The sequence below is a fragment of the Hypomesus nipponensis genome, chromosome 9, assembly GCF_054491055.1.
Source record: "Hypomesus nipponensis isolate SF chromosome 9, ASM5449105v1, whole genome shotgun sequence".
Classification (NCBI taxonomy): domain Eukaryota; kingdom Metazoa; phylum Chordata; class Actinopteri; order Osmeriformes; family Osmeridae; genus Hypomesus; species Hypomesus nipponensis.
Genome location: NC_140369.1, coordinates 9,408,120 through 9,428,812, shown reverse-complemented (window position 1 = coordinate 9,428,812; position 20,693 = coordinate 9,408,120). Strand labels below are relative to the sequence as shown.

General features: G+C 39.1%; 4 protein-coding genes across 4 annotated transcripts in view; 2 read left to right on the top strand and 2 right to left on the bottom strand.

Moving 5' to 3' along the window:
* Nucleotides 1-4,807, top strand: part of LOC146272744 (nck-associated protein 5-like) — a 33,660-nt gene extending 28,853 nt beyond the window's left edge. Inside the window, exons 10-14 of the mRNA XM_084705990.1 lie at nt 14-176; nt 282-360; nt 493-780; nt 908-1,050; nt 1,951-4,807. Coding sequence (XP_084562116.1) covers nt 14-176; nt 282-360; nt 493-780; nt 908-1,050; nt 1,951-2,211 — 934 coding nt within the window. The 3' untranslated portion in view covers nt 2,212-4,807. The remainder of the gene's footprint in view (nt 1-13; nt 177-281; nt 361-492; nt 781-907; nt 1,051-1,950) is intronic.
* A 543-nt stretch (nt 4,808-5,350) lies between these two features.
* LOC146272743 (ly6/PLAUR domain-containing protein 1-like) lies at nt 5,351-8,247 on the top strand. Its single transcript, XM_084705631.1, has 3 exons — nt 5,351-5,561; nt 7,417-7,554; nt 7,762-8,247. The coding sequence occupies exons 1-3, from the start codon at nt 5,510-5,512 to the stop codon at nt 7,989-7,991; spliced, it is 420 nt and encodes a 139-aa protein (XP_084561757.1). The 5' UTR covers nt 5,351-5,509; the 3' UTR covers nt 7,992-8,247.
* Nucleotides 8,248-8,314: 67 nt separating this feature from the next.
* tmbim6 (transmembrane BAX inhibitor motif containing 6) lies at nt 8,315-14,578 on the bottom strand. The gene is made up of 10 exons (XM_084705630.1): nt 14,433-14,578; nt 13,323-13,414; nt 11,860-11,968; nt 11,649-11,769; nt 11,514-11,562; nt 11,317-11,414; nt 10,969-11,048; nt 10,662-10,762; nt 9,763-9,838; nt 8,315-9,634 (listed from the first exon to the last, which is right to left on the bottom strand). Exons 2-10 carry the CDS (start codon nt 13,376-13,378, stop codon nt 9,611-9,613), a joined length of 714 nt encoding a protein of 237 aa, XP_084561756.1. The 5' UTR covers nt 13,379-13,414; nt 14,433-14,578; the 3' UTR covers nt 8,315-9,610.
* A 187-nt stretch (nt 14,579-14,765) lies between these two features.
* avil (advillin) lies at nt 14,766-20,374 on the bottom strand. Its single transcript, XM_084704591.1, has 20 exons — nt 20,229-20,374; nt 19,936-20,013; nt 19,759-19,833; nt 19,396-19,592; nt 19,153-19,261; nt 18,942-19,052; nt 18,636-18,841; nt 18,423-18,501; nt 18,210-18,308; nt 17,808-17,961; nt 17,567-17,667; nt 17,240-17,377; nt 16,976-17,134; nt 16,609-16,788; nt 16,317-16,468; nt 16,046-16,190; nt 15,738-15,926; nt 15,558-15,626; nt 15,329-15,439; nt 14,766-15,200 (listed from the first exon to the last, which is right to left on the bottom strand). The coding sequence occupies exons 2-20, from the start codon at nt 19,993-19,995 to the stop codon at nt 15,087-15,089; spliced, it is 2,448 nt and encodes an 815-aa protein (XP_084560717.1). The 5' UTR covers nt 19,996-20,013; nt 20,229-20,374; the 3' UTR covers nt 14,766-15,086.
* Between the last annotated feature and the right edge of the window lie 319 nt (nt 20,375-20,693).

Sequence of the window (20,693 nt, the reverse complement as noted above, 5' to 3'; positions counted from 1 at the left end):
CTTCCTTCTTAAGTCCCTCGTCGTCTTGTTCTGGAAACAGGGTGGATGAGAGAGGAGTGGCCAGCCTTGGAATGGCACACAGACGGCTCTCCTTTGACTTGAAAAGCTCTCGGCCCATCTTCAGTAACCAGAGAAATGGGGTCAGCCACACCAAGAGCCGGGATGAAATAGACAAAGTACTCCTGTTCTTTTTCCATACATTTCCATAAACTTTTTATCCATCACTTGATTCAAAGCAAATATTGCTGAAGTCAATCCCGTACCTCTCTTTTGTACTTCAGGGTTCCGAGATGGTTGGTAAGGAAGAGGTCACTTCAGATGAAAGCCTAGCAGAGTCCATTAGTTCTCAGAACTTTACAGGTAAGGGCTGAGCGTTGACTTACAATATGAATGTCTGCACATTTACCTTAACTACGGCCCTGTAAAAAATAGAAAGTTAATGTTTATTTTCCTGCTCTAATTTTGCGTTTCTACTGCTTGCACGTTGTTTAGGTTCAGGAGCCTCAATGCGTACCCTTGACAGTGGCATCGGCACATTTCCCATGCCTGACTACGCAAGCAGTGCTACAGGGAAGAACATCCCCAAGGGCAAGCTGCAAGGAGAACAAGGGTTTTCCGGCCCTCAAGGGAAACATGGGGCCCCGATGAAAGTTCCACGTAAGGCCCGGACTCTGGAGAGGGAGCTCTCCTCTTTGGACGAAGTCACCCCCTCTGTTCTTTATAGCTCAGGAATGGAAGACAAGGCTCCCAATATCCACTTGTCAAGCACCATTCATGAGGGTATGAATATTATTTGAGCTCCAGTGACATCATGTAATTCTAATCAGCTGAATGAATAATCAGTGGATAAGAAAGAAACTACTCTATAACCTTTAGATAACAGGATTTTTTTTCCATTGCCGTGCAGACATTGATGCATACGGTGCTCATCTGCAAAATCCACCCTCAAAGAACTGGACCTTTCCAAACCTGAAATGCCCTACAGGAACCACAAACGTGTTTTTGGATGTTCAGGGGGAGCCAGGCTGCCATGGAACACCTTCTAGAAGGGTAAGTGAAAGACAGTTGATCTTGGGCCCAAATTTATCTTTTCTCTTTGTGTGAATCTAAAAGGATTGAAAATGCATGAAAACAAATGAAAGTTTTTTTTTTTATCATCTGGTGACAATGCTGCAAAGGAAGGTCTCTGAGGCCTTTGTTGACACATCTTCTGTATTGTCTGTGAGGAAAGCCCTGGGCCTTATTACTTTTTTTAGAGAAGGGTCCCATTTAAAGACAACCATGATCACTTTCACTGTCATTATTATCATTGGGTATTGCTGTTCAATTTAAGAGAGAGATAGAGATAAAGATGGGTGAGAGTTGTGTAGTGTTTATACGTTAAGTCGGCAGAGTCAAATATTGGTATAAATATTAAGTATTTAGACCAATGTAAGCATGCATCTAAAGCGGTAGGATCCTGCTTTTGAAAGATTTTCCAGAAATGTATGAGCTTTATGTTGTCAGAAATGGCTAAAGATAGCATTGTAATTTATTTGAATTATTGCATGAGTGTACGGCAGCTCGATTAGGTGCAGTGTGTTTTGGAGTTACTTTGGATGATGTGCATCCTGATGCCAACTGTCAACATTGGAGTCTACCACCTGAACTTGCTTGAGATGTTTCAATACTCTACTACATTTACTAAGTAATTAACAAAAAATGTATCTAATGTATAACCATAAAGTATATTCCCACATTACTATTATATGCAGCAGATGCCTCAATTAAACGATTGAAATTCAAAAGGTACATTGTTTCACAAATTACTTAAATATAGGACTAACACTACTATAGACCTAAATAAAGGACTAACTATATACAATATTTCTGTGCTGAATGTTTCCCTTCTCTTTCCCTCTACTCTACTTCATCCACCTGATCATGTTCCTACCTCCTGCCTCTTCCAAGAGTTTGAAGCCGTGTACCCCCCAGACCCCACTGGCCGCTGACCCAGGAAGTCTCCCCCTGCCGCCCCAGACAGGGCTCAGCCGGAGGGGTAAAGGCCGGACTCCCAGTGCCCCGGAGGTGGGCAAGGATGGAGGGCTGGAGTTACTTAAAGAGCGACCTGAAGACATCCTCTCCCCTAGCAGACCCCAGGCCTTGGAGACACCAGAGTCCCTAAGTGACTCCCTCTACGACAGCCTCTCTTCCTGTGGCAGTCAAGGCTGAGGAGGACAATGTCAAGAGAGAGGAGTAGGCAGGACAATGAAGAGCGTGCCCTAAAACCCTGAAAATGCAACTCTATCCATTCATAGTGGTAGCCCAGACCCAGAAGTAAATATAGTTGTAGTGTTCCTCTTTCCAAAAAACACAGACACACCCACACAGTGAAAAACCCCTTTCTCTCGTAAGACTATGTGCTTTACGCTCTATAGACACCCTCAGGTTAAGAATCACATGCAAAGCAATTGAGGAGCTAAACTGACATGTGAACAATCCACACAAACATATTCCATAGCAAAAATCAGATGATGAGATGATTCCCTCCAGGATTAATGTACAAACACACACACACAATATATAGTCTGTAATCCAGACCAGAACTAAAAAAGACATATAGAACAAGGCGCATGAAACATATTATATTGTTCAAGGCTGCCACTTTCTCATTTCATTGTCTGAAGTATCTGAAGAACAGGTTGTAAGATGCAGCTGTTAGTGGTTTCTAACAGGTGATGCTTACCATGGGTTTTTCTTATCTATATGAATATGCAGGCCACAGATAACTAAGATGTCATTAACTTAAAGTAAACAACCAAATTTAACTGCCCACCAAATGTGTTGCTATGTGAGAATTGATCACCAAAATGTTTCTATGCCTCCATGTCTTGTTATAGAGATTACGCTTTATTTAACTTTGAATATGTTGTTTCTAAATTGAGAAAACAAGTGTGTGTATATATGTGTACACATAAGTTTGACCAAGACCTTATGCATTGGCTCCACAAGCTTTGCCCAAGTCGATGAACTCTTGACAGGAAAAAATATGTCCTCACCATTCCTGAGTCTTCGAAATTCCCATAAATAACCAACACAATCAACACATTTTATATTAGGAACACACCACACATGTTAAATCATGACACGTGTTATGTAACATGAAATTGTACCTGTCCGTTAGATTATTGTTGGGTTTATCAGGAATAATGCTTTATGGCAGCATTATGAAGCCATTCTGTGACTGCCACAAGCAATGCATTTCTTGAGTAACACAAAACATTTTTAACAAGAAATTGTGGAAGTTTTCTACAGATGTTATATTGTTTTGTAATCATCCCCCAAAACCTATTTAAAGTAACATGGTCACTTTTTATTCCAATAACAGAATTCTGCAAACAAAGTCCCTCTTGTTGTCAGTGTAACTCCCCTTTGGATAAAGGAATTGATATCCTGAAACACTGGACATCTATAAGTTGCTTACTTCTGAAATCTGGGAAAATGTAAACCTTTCGTAAGCACAGAAACAGGCTCACATCCATTCGATTTTTTTGATGTACAATTAAGTGGAACAAATATCCCTTCTAGAGCTATGGGAATGTTACAAAAAGACCAAATAGAAGATGGATGCCACATCTTTATAAAGCACAAGTTATTAAGTATTTGAGGCGAGACGGTTACATTTGATTACCACGTGTCATTTGAGTGTCTCACATGCATCTGACGTCTGAATCTTTTTATCCAGATTGACATGATGAGGGCACCTAGAGTGAGAGGAATCATGATTAGAAACCAGAACACTGGTAAGCAATACATGTTTTGTACAGCTGTTTCATATTTATTCTGATGGGCAGAATTGAGATGATTTCAGAATATACGATGTGGGGTGTATTAATTTATATAGGGCATTTGAGAAATTAATTGTCAAAGCAACTAGAAAATGAGATACTACGGATGTGGACTTCTCTTAATCATGGACTTCACGAGGTAACTAGTAACAAGTAGTTTATATATTCATCACAGCTCCCCTCAAACTCCTACAGAAGTCTGACATCCTTGTGCTTCCAACTCAAGCTTTTGTACCGTGTGTTCTTTAAACCAACATGGATTTGAATTCATTTTTGCCATAATTCACTTACCACCATGTCTATCCCACCCAGTTCTGTCAGAAGAACTACTGTGGGACTATACCATGATAATACAAATTTGACTGTTAATGTAAATACACTCTTATTATGACAACAATTTTGAATTTAAGAAATGTTTGAAAATGTCTGCAGCCATTGAAGCTCACCCAATGTGTGGTCACATTTGGAAAGTTCAGTTCCTATGTTCGGAGACCAAAACAATAACATCTTTAAAAATATAAACAAAACAAGACATACTTTCCCCCTGATGTTTGTGTAGCACCCAGTAGCCAGATACTCTCTATTCCCCATCATTGGAGGCTCTGTTTTGACCATGTATCAAATAATGGTCCTCTGGGATTAACGGAGTGATGTACAAATCAAGAGGTTATGATTATTGGGTAATCCCATAGGCTGTATGACCCCCTCAAACTTCAGCTGTCTTCTAAAACAATGAAGAATGAAGGGGTATAAAGGATTTGGGTGGTTTTGCCTTGAAACTATGTCTGTATCTGTTTGCTTTATGGTTGCAACATATCATGTCAGAGGGGTTTATCTCTTTTATTTATTTACTTATTTATTTTGGGGGCTAATCCTACAGATTCTTTTTAGTTGTTGATGTTGTTATTGTTGTCGGTTTTTACTCTAAAACTGCTATTTTTGTACAACTATTATATTTTATTCTTCGTTTTTCCTCATAATGTCTTGAGGTATTGTCATTTTTTCATTCCGTTTTTTAAAATTGTATTTTAAGGTGCTATGTACGCAGCATTTCCACAAGAATTCAAATGAAGCCATTAACCATAATGTATTTTCACAAGGCAGTAAAATAACAATGGCGATTATGTTCATTAATGGATACAAACATGCAAAAATTTAACAATTAAAGTACCTTCTCTGAAATCGGTCAGTATTTTCATTTAGCCTATAGTTGGTCTTTTAGGCTAGCCTAGCCTACTACTGAAACACTTTCACCAGGTAGCTAATGATTGTGAGTTTTATTTAGGCTAAGTTTAGTTTAAACGACTGTGTTTGCTATAGGCTTATCAGTCCTACGGGCTATAATTGATTAGGCTACATAGCAGAACCTCGTTGCAGCATATGCGGAAAAAATGTATGAGTTTTACAATGAGAAACATATTACGTGAAGACACTGACTTGATGAGTGGGTCCGTTATCTCGTTACGGATTTTCAGATTGTTCCACTTGCGTGACGTCTGCCCATCAGAGAGCACGCAAGCGCTCTATATAGCGACATTAAAGTTCAGATACAACCAAACCTCTAGTGCATGCTGTGGCTAGTGTTGCTATGTAAGAACCACAGAAACACATTAGGACACAGAAACACATTAAGCTAAACCTATACTTTCATTAAATGAATAATTTGATGGAGTTAATGGAAGATGCAGTCGTTGGCTATCCTTGCTTCGTTATGTGGATGCGTGCTCTGCTCAGGTAGGCTAAATGTCTTAACTTTTTTAAATATTTGCAAACGTGTTGTGTGCACCATTTAAACCCTGTTTATCCTTTGCCTGTGGCATCAATGTCCTGCAGCAAAAATAGGGGACTACTTGCCTTGATTATGCCTGTACACTCAACAAATCATTTCAAACTTCTTGCTTTTTTGTTTACATTTGACATTTTCTTTATTTACGCTTTAATTCAATGCGCCATACACATAAACAAATGTAGGCTACAGATGATCAATGACCAGAAGTGCATACGGGATATAGTCACTTCTGGTTATCTGTACCTATTTCAGTGGCCAGCGTCAAGGTATACTCTGTTATATTACTGAGCATATCGCAAATACACCATATGGCCATATACACCTTAAATTAGAGTAGCCTAATATTTAATACACCGTGTAGGCTAGAGCAATTGACAAGCATCTATAACCTTGTACCAACCAGTGCCATTCAAATGTCAGTGGCGTAACCTGGTCTGGCCAAAGTGATGTTTGTGAGAGGTGGTCAAGAGCGTGAGTCAAACGACCTATTGACTAATCCTAAGGCGCTGAAGTGTAAGTAGAAAATGATTCTGAGAAGCAATGCAATGACGTGACAGTTGTACCGTGACCGGGATACACAGTTGGGCTTGGTGCTTCCAGATGGGGTCACTATGTCGTGCAGAAATGAATTTAGTGGAGTTAGCGTAGCCAAGTTTAAGTAGTTAAACTCACACCTCAGTATAAATACCGCTCACATACATGCAATAACATTTTAGCTTTAGATGGCGTATAGCTGGTGAAAAGCTGGCTGGTGTTTGTGAGGTGGCTAAACGTGCATTATACGGCCAAACAATTCCAACCAGCAACACAAAACCACAATAAGTTGAGAAAGTCTATAATTTATTGAATCCAAGTGCATTCTTTTTTCACTATTTTCTCTTCAATGGATAATCTTTGTCATAGTCATCATTCAACAGTAGGGTTAAACTGGACGCAATGACAATAAATTATATTGATCATGACATTAAATACAGAATAAACGAGCCTGGTTTATAAATGTAAGAAGTAGAAAGTCCAGATATTTGTGTAAAAAATGTAAACAGTGAAAGTAAAAAGTTGTCAGAAAAATAAACAGTGAAGTAAAGTACTGATACCAGAAAAAGTCGCAAGGAAATCTGTTTGAATGGAAGAGTGGCCAGACCTAGCCTGGCTGGCAGCCCAACTTCTCCCCGCCCACAATTTTTTTTTCGGGAATTTTTTTTGGAATTTTGGAGGGTCTCGTATTGGGGAACAACTACAGAAAACCAGAATCTGGGCGTACCAATGAAATTGCCAGGGCGGGCTTTATACGATGATGGACAGATGATCAACAGTAACGTAATCACCCACGTCACAAAAGAGCGCTTAAGTTGAATTCGTTTTGAACAAACAACATATTACGTTGCTCTGATTGGTTGTAGGTCTATCCAATTGAGCGAAGAGGCATTTGTTTTCCAAGCTCGTTTGAAACACGCCCTGTAGTCAAAGCGCAACGGAGAGTTCTCAGACTCATATTCTGACTAGAATTATGAGTATGACAACGTCAGGCTAGGCCAGACCCACCTGCCAGAGCAAATTAACATGAGCTGGCGGATTTCTCTGGTTCCCAGGTTAATTCAGAGCCACCGAACACAAGGAGCCACAAGGAGCCAACCCATCAGCTTAAGGATTTGGCTCCCTCTTGTGGAAAAATCATAACTGTTCCTAATTAAAATTCAGCAAGAGACCATGAACACATTGGCTTTAACAACATAAAATCATAGACATATGTGCATTTATAACACTTCAAAATCACAGTTATTGTATTCATGTACGTCTCAGTCTGGCCTTTACAGATGCAGTGTTACCACTGTGAAGAGACCCTGTTGGACAATGACTGCACGGATCCTAAATTCATTGTCAACTGCACAGCAAATATTCAGGATGCCTGCCAAAAGGAGGTGATTGTGGGTGAGAATGGTGAGCCTGTCTGATTTCTTTTCAAGTTTCATCTTGTGTATTCTTGTAAAAACTGTCCACTTGTTTTCAACAGTCGATAAAAATAATGTGTGCATGTTCTACGTATGATGATAGCTTTGAAATGTGACATTCTTAACACTTCCACACAAGTTTCACTGCTTTCCCTTCCTGATATCGTAGGTCAGTTTTTGACTTTGTCTCTTCAAGGTGTGTCCCATAGGAAGGCCTGTGCTTCCTACACCACCTGTCTGATCGTTTCTGCTGGTTACCAGCCCTTCTGTGTCCCTGGTCGGGTAGGGTCGGTCTGCATCACTTGCTGCAATACACGCCTCTGCAATGGGCCCCACCCCCCCAGGATCTCAATGGCACCCCCTCACTCACCTGTCGTCTCTACGACACTGATGATTATCACCATTACAGTGGGAACACTACTCTGACATCACACACCAACATGTTTGAACACAATGGATGTACTGAAATGTGGTTCTTTGGGGAAACTACATTTACAACCTGAGGAGAAATCTATGAATGTACTGAGGTTGTGTTTTAAACCAAAATACCTGTTGTCCATTAAAACAACTAGCTGACATTAGATTGTGAATGTATGGGTTACTTTGGCTTGAAACTATGTAAATGTTGATGTTCAAAATATGGTTTGAAAATGTGTTTGAGTAAAATTACAATTCCTCTCAATTAGTTTATTTTAACAAATTTATATTCTGACATTAAATTACAAGCAGAATTACAACAGCAATCCCTGTAAAAGCAAAACAAATTTTATTCACAGTATCAGATATGCAGATTACCTCACTAACAGTATAATCTTCAACTGAGTAGCAATTGATCGTTTAGTAAACTTGTGGTGTAATTGGCACTTCTAAGAAAATAAAGCCTTATAAATGCAGCAGGTTGAACCATTGACTCATTGTTCCATCTTATTCATTGATGTCAGACATATGAGAAAATACATGAAGATGAGATTTGTTTGTAAATATTTCTGCATTTTGGCTGCTACTACTACTATATAGGGAAAACTCACCTATTAGCTAATGATTCAGAATTTTTAAAGAACTTTGACTACTATGCATGTGCTTTAATCATTACAAAATTGTCTGGAACGGAAGACTTGGCAGGAATGCCATACCCTCTCAGTAAATCAATAAATCCAGATTTTAACTATTGTGAAGCCATTGAGCATACAAATAAAATAACTTGAGTGCATTTCTTACACAAATGAATGTGTTTCTTTTAGATAATCCTAAATCTGAAAAAATGCCATAAAAATCTAATAGTTAAGTAAAATTGTAAATGTTACTTTGACACTGTAGCCAATAACACCACCCTGCATTCTACACAATATTCACTAAAAATACCACAAAAAGCAAACATCTATGTAATATGAACAGGAAACAGTAGAGCATTGGGAAAGACGATGTTTATCAAACCAAAAATGGTTATTTTAAGAAAAGTAGCTAAAGACAAAAAGCTGTTAATTCACCCCTTCAAAATAGACCATGTTTGTCCAAATCCATAAGTATGTAGCTGTTATTCTACTGGGACAGGTACACAGATTTGTCAGCAAATTTTGCAGTTAAAAGGAGCCAAAGTGGTGGAAATGTCACCCTATTTACAGCTGCAATGAAATGCAACAAACTGAAACTTGTACTAGTATATAAAAAAGTGGCCTTTTGTAATGAATCCAGACAATGACCTCCTACTTAATGAGATGAACTATAAGAGCAAAATGACTGAAATGTTTACTGTTTGACAATGCAATGATAACTGTCCAAATAGGCTAGTGATAAGTACAGTAATATATCAACTAAATTATCCCCCAAAAAGGAGTACACAGGGTCTCCTAGATCATCTTATCAAATATTACCGTCAAACCAAAGTTCAAACAATTGATCCCACAAATAAGACACTATATCAAAGTACAAAATGAATTATGATGGGAATAATATAATTAATAATTTAAGCATTTAGTGATCTTGCACCAGAAGAACTCCTGATGGGATTACAGGTCCGATGTTTTATTGGATGGATTTTTCCATCTTTACTTCTTTTCTTTCTTCTTCTCCTATAAAACACAGGTATAAAAATGAACACACACAAATATTTAGTTTGGGCTTCTTATCAAGATAACAGAAAATGGAAGAAAAGCAAACTACAATTGGGAGGTTGTAATTCTATACTATAATACTATACCTTCTCATTCATGGCTAACACAACCATGAGCTTTCTGAAGATGGTCACAAAGTCCAAGAAAAGATCCACACAGTGCCTGCAGTGGGATTAATAGAGGAAACCATCAATGATACAACCACTAACACTGTGTCCTAACTGGACGCAACGCAAGCGACGGGACGCGAGCGACGGGACGCGAGCAACGGGACGCGAGCGACAACTTAAAGCAGTTTGATTGCCTTGTTTTCTGTTGGAATGTCCTAACTGGACGTGAACGACGCGAAGCTGCACGGCGCGATGCTGTGCGGTGCGACGCAGCGCAATGTTTTGGCTGAGCTTTTTGTCAGACGCCCTGTTTCTATTTATTTTTAGCACTGTAGCACATGAAGCCATGGTAACGTGGTTAGTGTACATAACGTAACAGAAGTGAATTTGACGGATTCAGTGTGGACAGAGAGCGTTCGATGTTACGCGACAGTCGTACGCTCGCATCCAGTTAGGACACGGTGTAAGAACAGGCCTTCTCTATAGTGCAAAAGCAGATGAGACATCATCTAATGCCCTTGTCTGAGGTCCTTGTGACCTCATATGACGGGACAGGGCTTTCTAAGTAGCAGAGGACAGCCTCAGTGTACTAGACAGTAAGGTGCCTCCCTCTCTCATTCATTAGATGCTTCATCAGCAGCAACAACAGTAAGGGAACAGCAACTACCAAGACTGAGTAGCAAAGGAGATCAGACTGCTGAGATGAGAGCACTACATTCCATTCATGATGTTTGTTCAATTTCCTGGATCCTCTACTCAATTAGTGTCTTACTCACAGAAAGAAGCACCTCAGTTGCATTAGGTCTATATGTAACTATATTAAAATGTAGTAGCAACCATAGAAACTCAGAGCAAATTATTAGTATATTACTCACCAAATGTAGTCTTTGTCTCCCATCTCTGCCTTCTCTATGATGAGCTGGGTGTCAAACAGCACAAACCCACACATAATGACCAGGCCGAGGTATACATGAGCCTGAAAGGGCGAAAAAAAATAAGTTAACAAATGGAAATGGCTGTATTGGTCCAGAAGACAAATTTGTGAGAGGAGTCCAGATTCCTTCTGTTGTTGATTGTCTGTGTGGCCCAGTATTTTAAATCCCCAAAATGTATTCTGCTTTACTGTTTAGTGAATATGACATGAAGGAGGGATGGTTTTATTGGTGTTGTTTTGTCTTTTACCTTGAACAACATTACAGATCCCAGGAAGATGTTCAGAATGGAGACCAGGAGGAGAATGGACAAGCCTGACATCAGGATTCCTGTAGCATAGAGTAATTAAGGGGAGAAATGCTGATGGTACACAATATATTTGTGTTCTGCCCTGTTACTATTACTGAACCACCACTTGACTTTAAGGCCCAGTTTCCCAGACACGGATTAAGCCTAGTCCTAGACTAAAACCATTTTCAATTAGATTTGTATTTAATTTTTCTCTTACTTTACTAGGCTTGATCCATGTCTGGGAAACTGGACCTAAAATAACTAAAGTAGGTTATTCACAAAGTGGGTGCAGACTGGTGCTTTTACCTCCTAGGAAGAGGTAGCTCCTGCGCTGGGCATAGAGGGCACTCAAAGTGAAGCACACAAAAATGATGGAGGTACCCAGGAAGGCTGTCACAATGATACTGTGAATGGAAAGGGAAAGGAGCAAAGTACATATATTAGGAAAAGATTCAGAACATTAATTATTTTGTGAAATAACACTGGTATATTAATACTATTACCTTGGGTTAATGCTTATGACATAATCCATAGCTGGGCCTAAACCAATACCTGCATGAAGTAAAAAATAAAATAATATTAGTATCAGGGCCATTTAAATATATTTAACAATTCAGTGTTTTTAACTATTTTGTTACCTGTAAAGAAAGCAAACCCAGCTAGGATGCCCAGTCTCTTCTTCTCAGTCTGAGGACTATGAGGGGTCATGGCTAGCCATGCCATCATTGCCAATGAGCCGAGCATGGTCAACAGCCCACCCTTAAATTACACATCAAAGTGTTCTGGTTATAACGAAGTCAAAATACTGTATGCCTTGTTAGTCCACTTTCAACCAACATTCCTGTTTACCTGGAAGAGTCGGGTGACGACATGGACATAGGCTCCAGAAGCAGCAACAAACATGCAGAGAGCCAGGCTGGAGTAGACATTCTTCAGATGCAGCTGGGTGGACCTGGAGCTAAAGTGGAACAAAGCCAAAACATATTTTGGAATCCAGTTGCCAGTTTACTATTAGTCATATTCTCTGGGTTATATCTCATTTGTTAGAGAAAATTGATTTCTAAATAGGACATTTTCAACAGAAAAGGGACACTGAAGACATCTTAATGGGATCATAATCAAGAAGAACAGCAGAAATAAATTAACTAACATAGGCCATAAGGTGAACCCTGTCATCGTTTCATCCCGCTCCACAGTCTGGCAGCTACACAATCTTTAGCTCATAAAAAAGAACTAGTCGTGCTAAGCTACCAAAAAAAGTTTGTCACTGAAATTCCAGTCAATTGTTGATGCGTCTGTTTTATGCAGAACTAGTTTCTTCAGAGTGTAAAAGGCACGGTTCGACACGTGATCGTTTTACACCAATAAGGTAGCTGCTTTTTGTCAACATGGATGGATATGGTTGGCAAATAGAGGATGGGACCTTGCACTTCACTTGGATGACCAGAAATTCGGCCCCTAAAAGCATTTTGCATGTGATACACTGCAGCTGCAAAAGTGGCTGTAAGACAGACAGATGTTCCTGTTTTTCTGCAGGACTGTGTTGCACAGACTTATGTAGTTGTTGTAATTGTGCCAACAGAAAACAAACTGAGGAACTGGAAGATAACTGTCCTGACACTGACAGTGAGGACTGAGTGTCCTTAAACTGTTATTCCTTATTCTGTTTTGTACTGCTTTATATATCATATTTTTCATGAAGATTGTTTTTATGGTTGATCCTTGTAGTTTTCATTTGTGGAAGAATGAATGAATGCATGTAATGTTACAACAACAACATAAGTCTGTGCAACACAGTCCTGCAGAAAAACAGGAACATCTGTCTGTCTCACAGCCACTTTTGCAGTCGCAGTGTATCACATGTAAAACAGTCAGGGGCCTAATTTCTGGTCATCCAGGTGATGTGCAAGGTTCCATCCACTATTTGCCAACCTTATCCATCCATGTTGACAAAAAGCAGCTACCTTATTGGTGTAGAACGATCACGTGTCAAACCGTGCCACCAAAATCATATTACGCTCTGAAGAAACTAGTTCTGCATAAAACAGACGCATCGACAGTCGACTGGAATTTCAGCGACAAACTATGTAGATGCCAGACTGTGGAGCGGGAATAATTTTCTAAAATACTTTTTGTGGTTCACCTTGCGGCCTAACATGCTCACTACTGAAATCAAATTTTGAATAAAAAACTATTCAATCTGAGAACTCTTGAATGATAAGACACATGAAAGGTGTAAGATACATTTGTAGTGTGAGTGACTTTTAATTACAATGAATATGCTGTGACTGTGAGTAGTTTGTAATACTTACATTTGGGAAAATTTAAATAGGGAGTCAAAATTTATATTTCTATCGAACACATTCATTTTGACTGGTTGATTATATTACAGGATTGAAGGTTCCTAAAAGAAAGAGACATTTTATTTGTCAAAAGTGAATTCACGTCTGTAAGGATAAACACAATAACAAACACCAAATCCTGTGCTTCTACCCAAATAACCAACTCATCTAACGAAGAGCTGACAACAAATGAAACAAGATTTCTTCTCCGTGTTTTAATTAAATAACAATACTCTGAAATTTGGATTTATATTTAAATTTAGAGCGCAAAGGTCGTCGGGGGCTGGACACGATTCTGGTCTCTGCCTGGCCTGCTTAGTAAAAAATAAACTGCTAATTAACTAGGCCAGTTAGCTGTCAAACTATATCCAAACAAACCATCATTACCCAGCTTGTTAGCAGTGCCTGCTTATTAATACGACTAACGAGTTAATTTGAACCTAGAATATACACAATATGGCTTTGCAAATTAGTTATAAAACACTTTGTAATCTGAAGTCACACTTGCGACAATCGTGAGTATCTTACATTTAGCCTGCCCCTGTGTGATTTCTGAATTTAAGAAACACCTGTCTGTCCGTGCAAAAAATCTAGTTTGTACCCTCATTTGTTAGCGGTCAATAAAACTATAATATTATTTAATAAGGTTTAATGTTATTTAACATTTAAACGCAAGAGTTAGTTTGCTTCAGTTGCATACTACTACTCGAGCTAGCAGCCTACGACGGTGGTTACAGTAGCTTGGTTGCTGTCGCAAAAAGGCCTTAGTTTAGCCGATTTAGCTAGCAATGCGAAAAGCAAGTTCTGACATAGCTAATGTTACGGTTAATGTTTGAGGTTTACCGTTGTATATTTTATGTAGAAGCATTATGGCACATTTGAGATTGATTTTAAAGCAAAAACATGGATAACGACGTCAACGATGATTAGCGTTATCTAAGATGACCATTGGCTGGCACTAGCTAGCTACAGTACCTAGCTAGCTAATGTTTGCCAGATTATTTAGAGCGAGACAATAAGCGAGACAACTGTACAGAACATATAACAGAGAATTTTAACACCACTTGAAAAAGTATTTACCCGATGATGTTAGTATTTCAGTACAATTCGACAGCTAGAGTTTCTTTATAATATTAAATTGTTAAACACGAGCAGGCTATGTTGTGTTTGTTCACTACAAGGTAGCTCTCCTGTTCAGTCAGTAAACACGTAAGCATCAAGCAGGCGTTTGCGTAACAACGTTGAGGTGACGCTAATGGACACGCCCTCGGACCAACGCAATAAGTGCAACAGTTGCACTAGACTAGCTAATATATAACACTAATTGTACATTTACAATCAATGGATGCAACACATGACACATATTTGCATGTGGTTAATAAGGTGTAGATATCATGATGCTTGCCAGATCTTTATTGTTCATGTTATGCATTTTATAACTTAAACAAACCAATTATTCAAAACACAATATTTTCACTACAATTTTGTACTGGCTGATATAGAAATTAGTATAGTATTTTAAATATGTTTTTCTGTGGCATGATTATGTTTAGATTATTGGCAATTCATAAGAGTAATTCTTGAAAATTTAAAGCTACATTTAATAACTTCTTTATTTCTCATTATTCTTGTCTCCACAGAAAAGATTGCAATTCAAAACTCTGTAGCAAAGTAAAAACTGAATGAATTGTGAACCAAGTACGGAAGTTGGTATAAAATGAACATATGATTGTCTTAAAACAATCCGTTTCCTTTTTTAATGTTGATTTGTTTCCATTGCGGCAGGCTTGCAAACTGATCTTTAGAGATTCCAAATATGACTTTGAAGTCTGAGTCTGAGAGATGTTTCTGAAAAACAGAGTGAAACAAAATCAGAGGTTAGAATCTCAGATGTCAATCAAAGTATATAGAGTACTTAAATTATGAGTGTATCATTGATATATAACTAAGTATTTGACAAGACACCACACATCTACCTCCTTTTGAGAAGGATCCACATCCTCAGGTAGCTCATTGGGTTGTTTATTGATCAACTCATCTGGTGGATAAGGCTCAAAGTTCCTCTTGGTCTCATCGATATTCTGTTCCTGTGAGGTATATTAAAAAGGTTATTTGACTTTCCAATGCAAAGGATATTCCAGGTAGAACTTTCTTAAAACCCCTTCTTACAAAAGCAAATTTCAAGTAAAATAAAATCATACTTACATTAGTAATCCTAACTATGGTTGACACATCGCCAAGTTCTTTTTTCATCTCTTCGTATGTCTTTCCTCCCTTACAAAGAGAGAGATGCATAAGTAAGAGTACTTTGTGACCTGCCTGCATCCTAAAGCTGCAGTAAATTTGTTTTCCTCCTTGATCAGAAGAGGGATTGTTTTTACTTACACTCCATTTTGTTGGGTCCCAGGCAGTGAACCAGCCAGTGAAGGTGGGGGGCTCAATGCCCTGTTTGATTGATACAATGGGAGTGTCAGGGTCTCTGGATCCTGGATGAGTAGACAGGTATTCCTGACTGCTGACGACTGCCTCCTTCCTTTCCACCTCATTCGCCTCATTACCCACCCATAGGAAGATCTATACACCCAAACGAAGTTGCATACATAACATTATGAGTACAGTTTAATATATTATATTAACAGTTAGGTGCTAATGTTTATGTTATGTATCTTGAGTGTGATCTAAACCCTTTGTACCTGGTCCCATGTGTCTAGAAGCATGACATCATCCTCAATGAGGTCATCCTGGGTGTACTGGGTCACCTCTGTCACTATAAAGCGGCCTGTCTTATTGGAGCACTCAAACAAACGAGGTTGGTGGTCCAAAACAGTTTGTTGCAGTCTTTGAAAGCATGTGCACACACGGGCAAATACACACACAGAGGAGAGAGTGAAATAGGGATTACTTTCACAAACCAAACTAGTATTATTGAATAAACCAGTTTGTGCAGGTAAAACCTAATCTTACCTCTTGTCGCTAGCGTAAGGTGCCTTTCCTCCAAGCAAGTTCCAGAACTCAACAGTCTCATGCCCCTCAGCCACAGTCTCTTTATTTTTTGAGTGCCGACCAATGACAGAGCAGACCTCCTTTGCCATATCTCTTTCATCCCCACTCGATCCCTGGCAATTTAAGATAATCAGACATTGCTACAACCAAAGCTTGTGTACTAACCTTCCAATCTTTCTCTCTCTTTCTCTCTCACTCACTCACACACACACTTTCACATGCACTCTCTCTTGAATTTTTAAGGCCTCCATACTTTTCCACACCACAGGTACATCTCTGTCTGGCTTTTCAGTAGAAAGACATCATTAGAGTTAAGCGAAGCAGCAAGGGCTGGAACCTCAATGGCTTTAGTGTTTAAAGGGTCAGAACCATGGACCTGGAACAATCTGATTGGTGGTTCCGGGTCAGTGCCCCCTTTTCTGGATGTGCCTCCCTGAAGTAGAATAAATAAAGAAGTCACAAATAAATTAATTAAGAAGTTACAAATAAATTAATTAAGAAGTTACAAATCTTCCATGTCATCATCCAATCACAACAGTGCAACATAATTAACTTGTAGTACACTTTACTATAAATGAAACAAACATCATTGATTCACTTGATTGGGACTAGCATCTCACCTCAAAAACAACCATTTTACCCTTGAAAATTGCCATAAAGTGTCTGGGCTCCTTGCCCATGGTGATTCGGATCTGCACAGGCTGACCTCCATATTTCTGGTCCAAGCTCACAGCCTGAAATGCAGAGGCTGCCAATTCATCTTGAGATGCATGGCGTCCCTAGGATTAAATAAAGTAACTGTTATACCATTACAATATGTAGGCATTTTAAATGAACTGCAAGCCTAAATTACAGTGAATGTGGCACCTATTACCACAGAGTACCTGCCATATGTAGAGCAGGTAGTTCTTCCTGTTGTTGACCTCATAGGTATAGAGAACCAAGTAGCAGTCTCCTCCATAAAAGTAGCCATACCCATTGGGGTCCACAGGGACCAGTTCTAAATCCTCAATACGCCACACCTTATATAACCAAGAACATAGTTTGTACACATAGGAGTTTGTATAATTGTATAATGGAAAATTAGAATTGTGTGTGGTTTGCAGTTGTATTGTAAAAATATATGTCTTCCCAAGTGGTCTGTAGGTTTTAAGAATGACAGTTATTGTAAATAAGCAAAGGGCATTAATGGACAACAGAAAATAGATTACCTCCACCTGGCCTGAGCCATCATCTACCATACGTTCCTGTGCAGCAACTTGTGGCATTACGTGCATCCGTGTGGCATCAAATTTCTCTTGTTTTACATGTCCTGACACCCAAAATCAGATAACAATCAGTTAAATATTCAGTTTGATAAAAATCAATACATGATGTGTAAAGAAGACATAACAGATACTAAGGTATAATGATATAGACATTTCAGATTTAAATTCGAGCAAATATACATACCCACTTTTCCCACCGTGTGCACCCTACCCAGACCCACAGTTAAATCCTTCACACTCCAACTCTGGAACATCTGCTTGAAAAGGGCTGACTCTGCTCCATCGTTCACAGTTTCAATGTTAGTAGTGATGGGGTAGTTCTTTTGCTTGATGAAGTCCTGCTCACAGGAGAAAGGACACAGTTAAATGCCCCTTTATGTTGCTCCATTGTCAGTGTGATAATACTTAGTGATAAACAATGACAATACAGAGAAAGAAAGTGTGATATGTGAGTTTTCCAAGACATGGGTCAGTTTAACTCCATATCATTTCAAAAATGAAATACAAATTTAAAATCAATTATTGAAAAATGTGCAATGATTTGTAAAGATTATACAGAAGTTTAATTGATCTCTATGCTCCCCACCAGAGCTCTTGACATGGCAGCCTGCTTCTCTGCTTTGTTCGCTCTCTTTCCTTTCCATACAAAGATCTTTACCCCACCCTGGTCAAGGAAGTAGCAGTCCTGTGGATACATTTAGTTATTATACAGACACTCAGAATAGAAGCCTTTTGTCTGTCTAATGAAACTATTTGACCTATCACGCTCTTTAAAAACTTGCAAATGCTCCAGACTCACATCATGATTCAAGAGGTCCTGAACCAATGGTCTGGTAGCTACCTCTGTGACTTTCATCTGACCTTCAGCATCAGACACACTGTAAGAGATGTTACACATAAATATGGGGTATGTAAAGCTTCAGTCAAACTTCTTCTCTACACATTCTAAAGATTCGCTCTGAAGCAATTCAAACAGGACTTAAGATAGAGGAAACATGGATCGTCAACTTACTGGTAGAGGGTAAGCTGGGCCTTCTGCTCCTGGTTCACTGAGTCATCAGGTATTGCCATGGAAAGCTTGGAAGTCCTCTCCCCAAGGACACTCGTGAGGATCTTCATGAGATCAGGGGAATTTCCCTCTGCATCACCCTCAATTACACCAATCTCCGTTCGACCCCCTCTCTCGCGGTCTCGAATGTCTTTAGCCAGTAACATGCCCTTAGAATTTCATAAAATTACAATTTACTTTTGTGTATTTACTGTATGTATTTACTGTATGTATGTAACCCTTAAGATGTTGGACCAATTGAAAACATACCTTGAGCCTCTCCTGTCTGTTGCTTTCTGGTCCATTCCATTGGATGATAGTCTTTCCAGAGTCCAACAAAAAGACATCTCCAAGATTAAAGCTATTCCATTTCATCTCCACCTACAGTGTTGAATAGGCCGGGCAAGATACATGTCACAAGTGCTTTTACAGTATTTCATGCAATTAGAACCTTATTATTGTCTGTGCCTATGTTTCTGACCTCATTGGCAGTGACCCGTTTCTTTCCTTTCACATGCAGTAGTCTCTGGACATCGTAGCTGTTGGTCTCTGTGTGTCTCATTCCTGAAGCCACTCCCCCTTTCTTATAGCTTGGCAAGCAGAGATAAATATATATATATATATATATCATAATGTGTTCTTTTTGTTTAGAAATTGTAATGTGTTATTGACCATAGAATATGCATTATATAGATTTCTGAACTACTTTGGACAGCAGACCCACATGACTCCCTGTTTGAAGTAGCCTCTAAAGACATCTGATTCATGCTCCTGGACCTCTCGATGCTGGATGGGACTGGAGCCCAAAAAATCATCAAGCTGGATTGTGTAGATGGCAGCTGCACCTTGCTCATCCTGACTGGATTGAGACCCAATCCAGAAGTGAATATCATAGGACAGGGAGCTGCCTACTTTCTTAGTCTGGAGAGAGAGAATGTTTTTGTCACTGACACAAAACACAAAAAAACAATAGTCAATCATGCAAAATAAACAGGATATACAACAGATAATGCAGATCATACAGGACTGTAGACAGTTATGACCCTGATATAACATCCTTTGGGATTGATTATGCTTCAGGACTTACAAAAAGCAGTATGTAGCAGTCACCCTCATAGAAATTACCATATGACTTATCAGGGATCAGCACCAACTCCATTTTCTGTAGCAAAAATAAATGTCATTTTGAGAATTGCGAATACATTGATATAGATCTAACCTCTGATCTTTTGAAAATACACTCTGGCATTTATTGTTACATTACCTCAATTCGCCAGATTATAATTCCAGGGTTCTTGGTTACTGCTTTGAAAGTGTACTCCATGTTTCTCAGGTTCAGTTTCTGCCAGTCAAGTGTCAAAATGAGTTGCCATTGACATGTTTATAGCGTAACAAGCATCAAAGATAAATCATATACTTAAATTTGCAGATGTAGAAAGTCATTTATCCATTACTTTTCATCAAATAATTTTGAACGTTCCCTACAGTATATAGCACATCATGAGTAAACCACTGGCTGAAATCCCAGTAAGCAGATAAGATCAGGTCAAACAGTACCTTGAAAATCTTCTTTAGAACAGGAGGAGAATGCACCTTTCTTGTTACTCTTAATTTTATCTTTAGAGGACAAAAGACATAAAGCACTATCAGAGAAAGCAAGAAGATGCAGGCTGTCACTGCAGCATTAAAATGCCCACCTCTCCTTCATTCTTCCTTCATCCTCCTTTGATAGATTTGCCTGAGTTTGCATGTTCCAGGACTTCTCCTATCACACTGCCCAATCGCTGATTTGACAAGGGGAAAGATACACAACTCCACAGGCAAATGAGGGAAAAGCATGTTTGACTCCTATTCAAAAGACTACGTCCTAAGAGCACCCATTTGTTGCAGTGGTGGTAAAAGAGAGTGGCAGGAGGGATGGGCCATAAATATCCCTTCCATTACCAGGAAATGGACCCCACTGTAATGATAGGGAGCTATGGATTTTTTGTTGAATTATGCACTACACAGCTTGCAGGCCAT

Bases quoted from the DNA above. Each gene is read 5' to 3' on its own strand.
- LOC146272743 (XM_084705631.1), top strand. From the start codon at position 5,510: ATGCAGTCGTTGGCTATCCTTGCTTCGTTATGTGGATGCGTGCTCTGC. The intron at 5,562-7,416 runs GTAGGCTAAATG...TGTACGTCTCAG, and splicing joins TGGATGCGTGCTCTGCTCAG to TCTGGCCTTTACAGATGCAG. The intron at 7,555-7,761 runs GTGAGCCTGTCT...TGTCTCTTCAAG, and splicing joins GGTGATTGTGGGTGAGAATG to GTGTGTCCCATAGGAAGGCC.
- tmbim6 (XM_084705630.1), bottom strand. From the start codon at position 13,378: ATGAATGTGTTCGATAGAAATATAAATTTTGACTCCCTATTTAAATTT. The intron at 11,415-11,513 runs GTAATAGTATTA...TTCCATTCACAG, and splicing joins GTCATAAGCATTAACCCAAG to TATCATTGTGACAGCCTTCC. The intron at 10,763-10,968 runs GTAAAAGACAAA...TCGCCCTTTCAG, and splicing joins GATCTGTAATGTTGTTCAAG to GCTCATGTATACCTCGGCCT.
- avil (XM_084704591.1), bottom strand. From the start codon at position 19,995: ATGGAGTACACTTTCAAAGCAGTAACCAAGAACCCTGGAATTATAATC. The intron at 17,962-18,209 runs GTGGGGAGCATA...TCCTGTGAGCAG, and splicing joins CTGCCATGTCAAGAGCTCTG to GACTTCATCAAGCAAAAGAA. The intron at 15,440-15,557 runs GTAAGTATGATT...TATACCTCACAG, and splicing joins CCATAGTTAGGATTACTAAT to GAACAGAATATCGATGAGAC.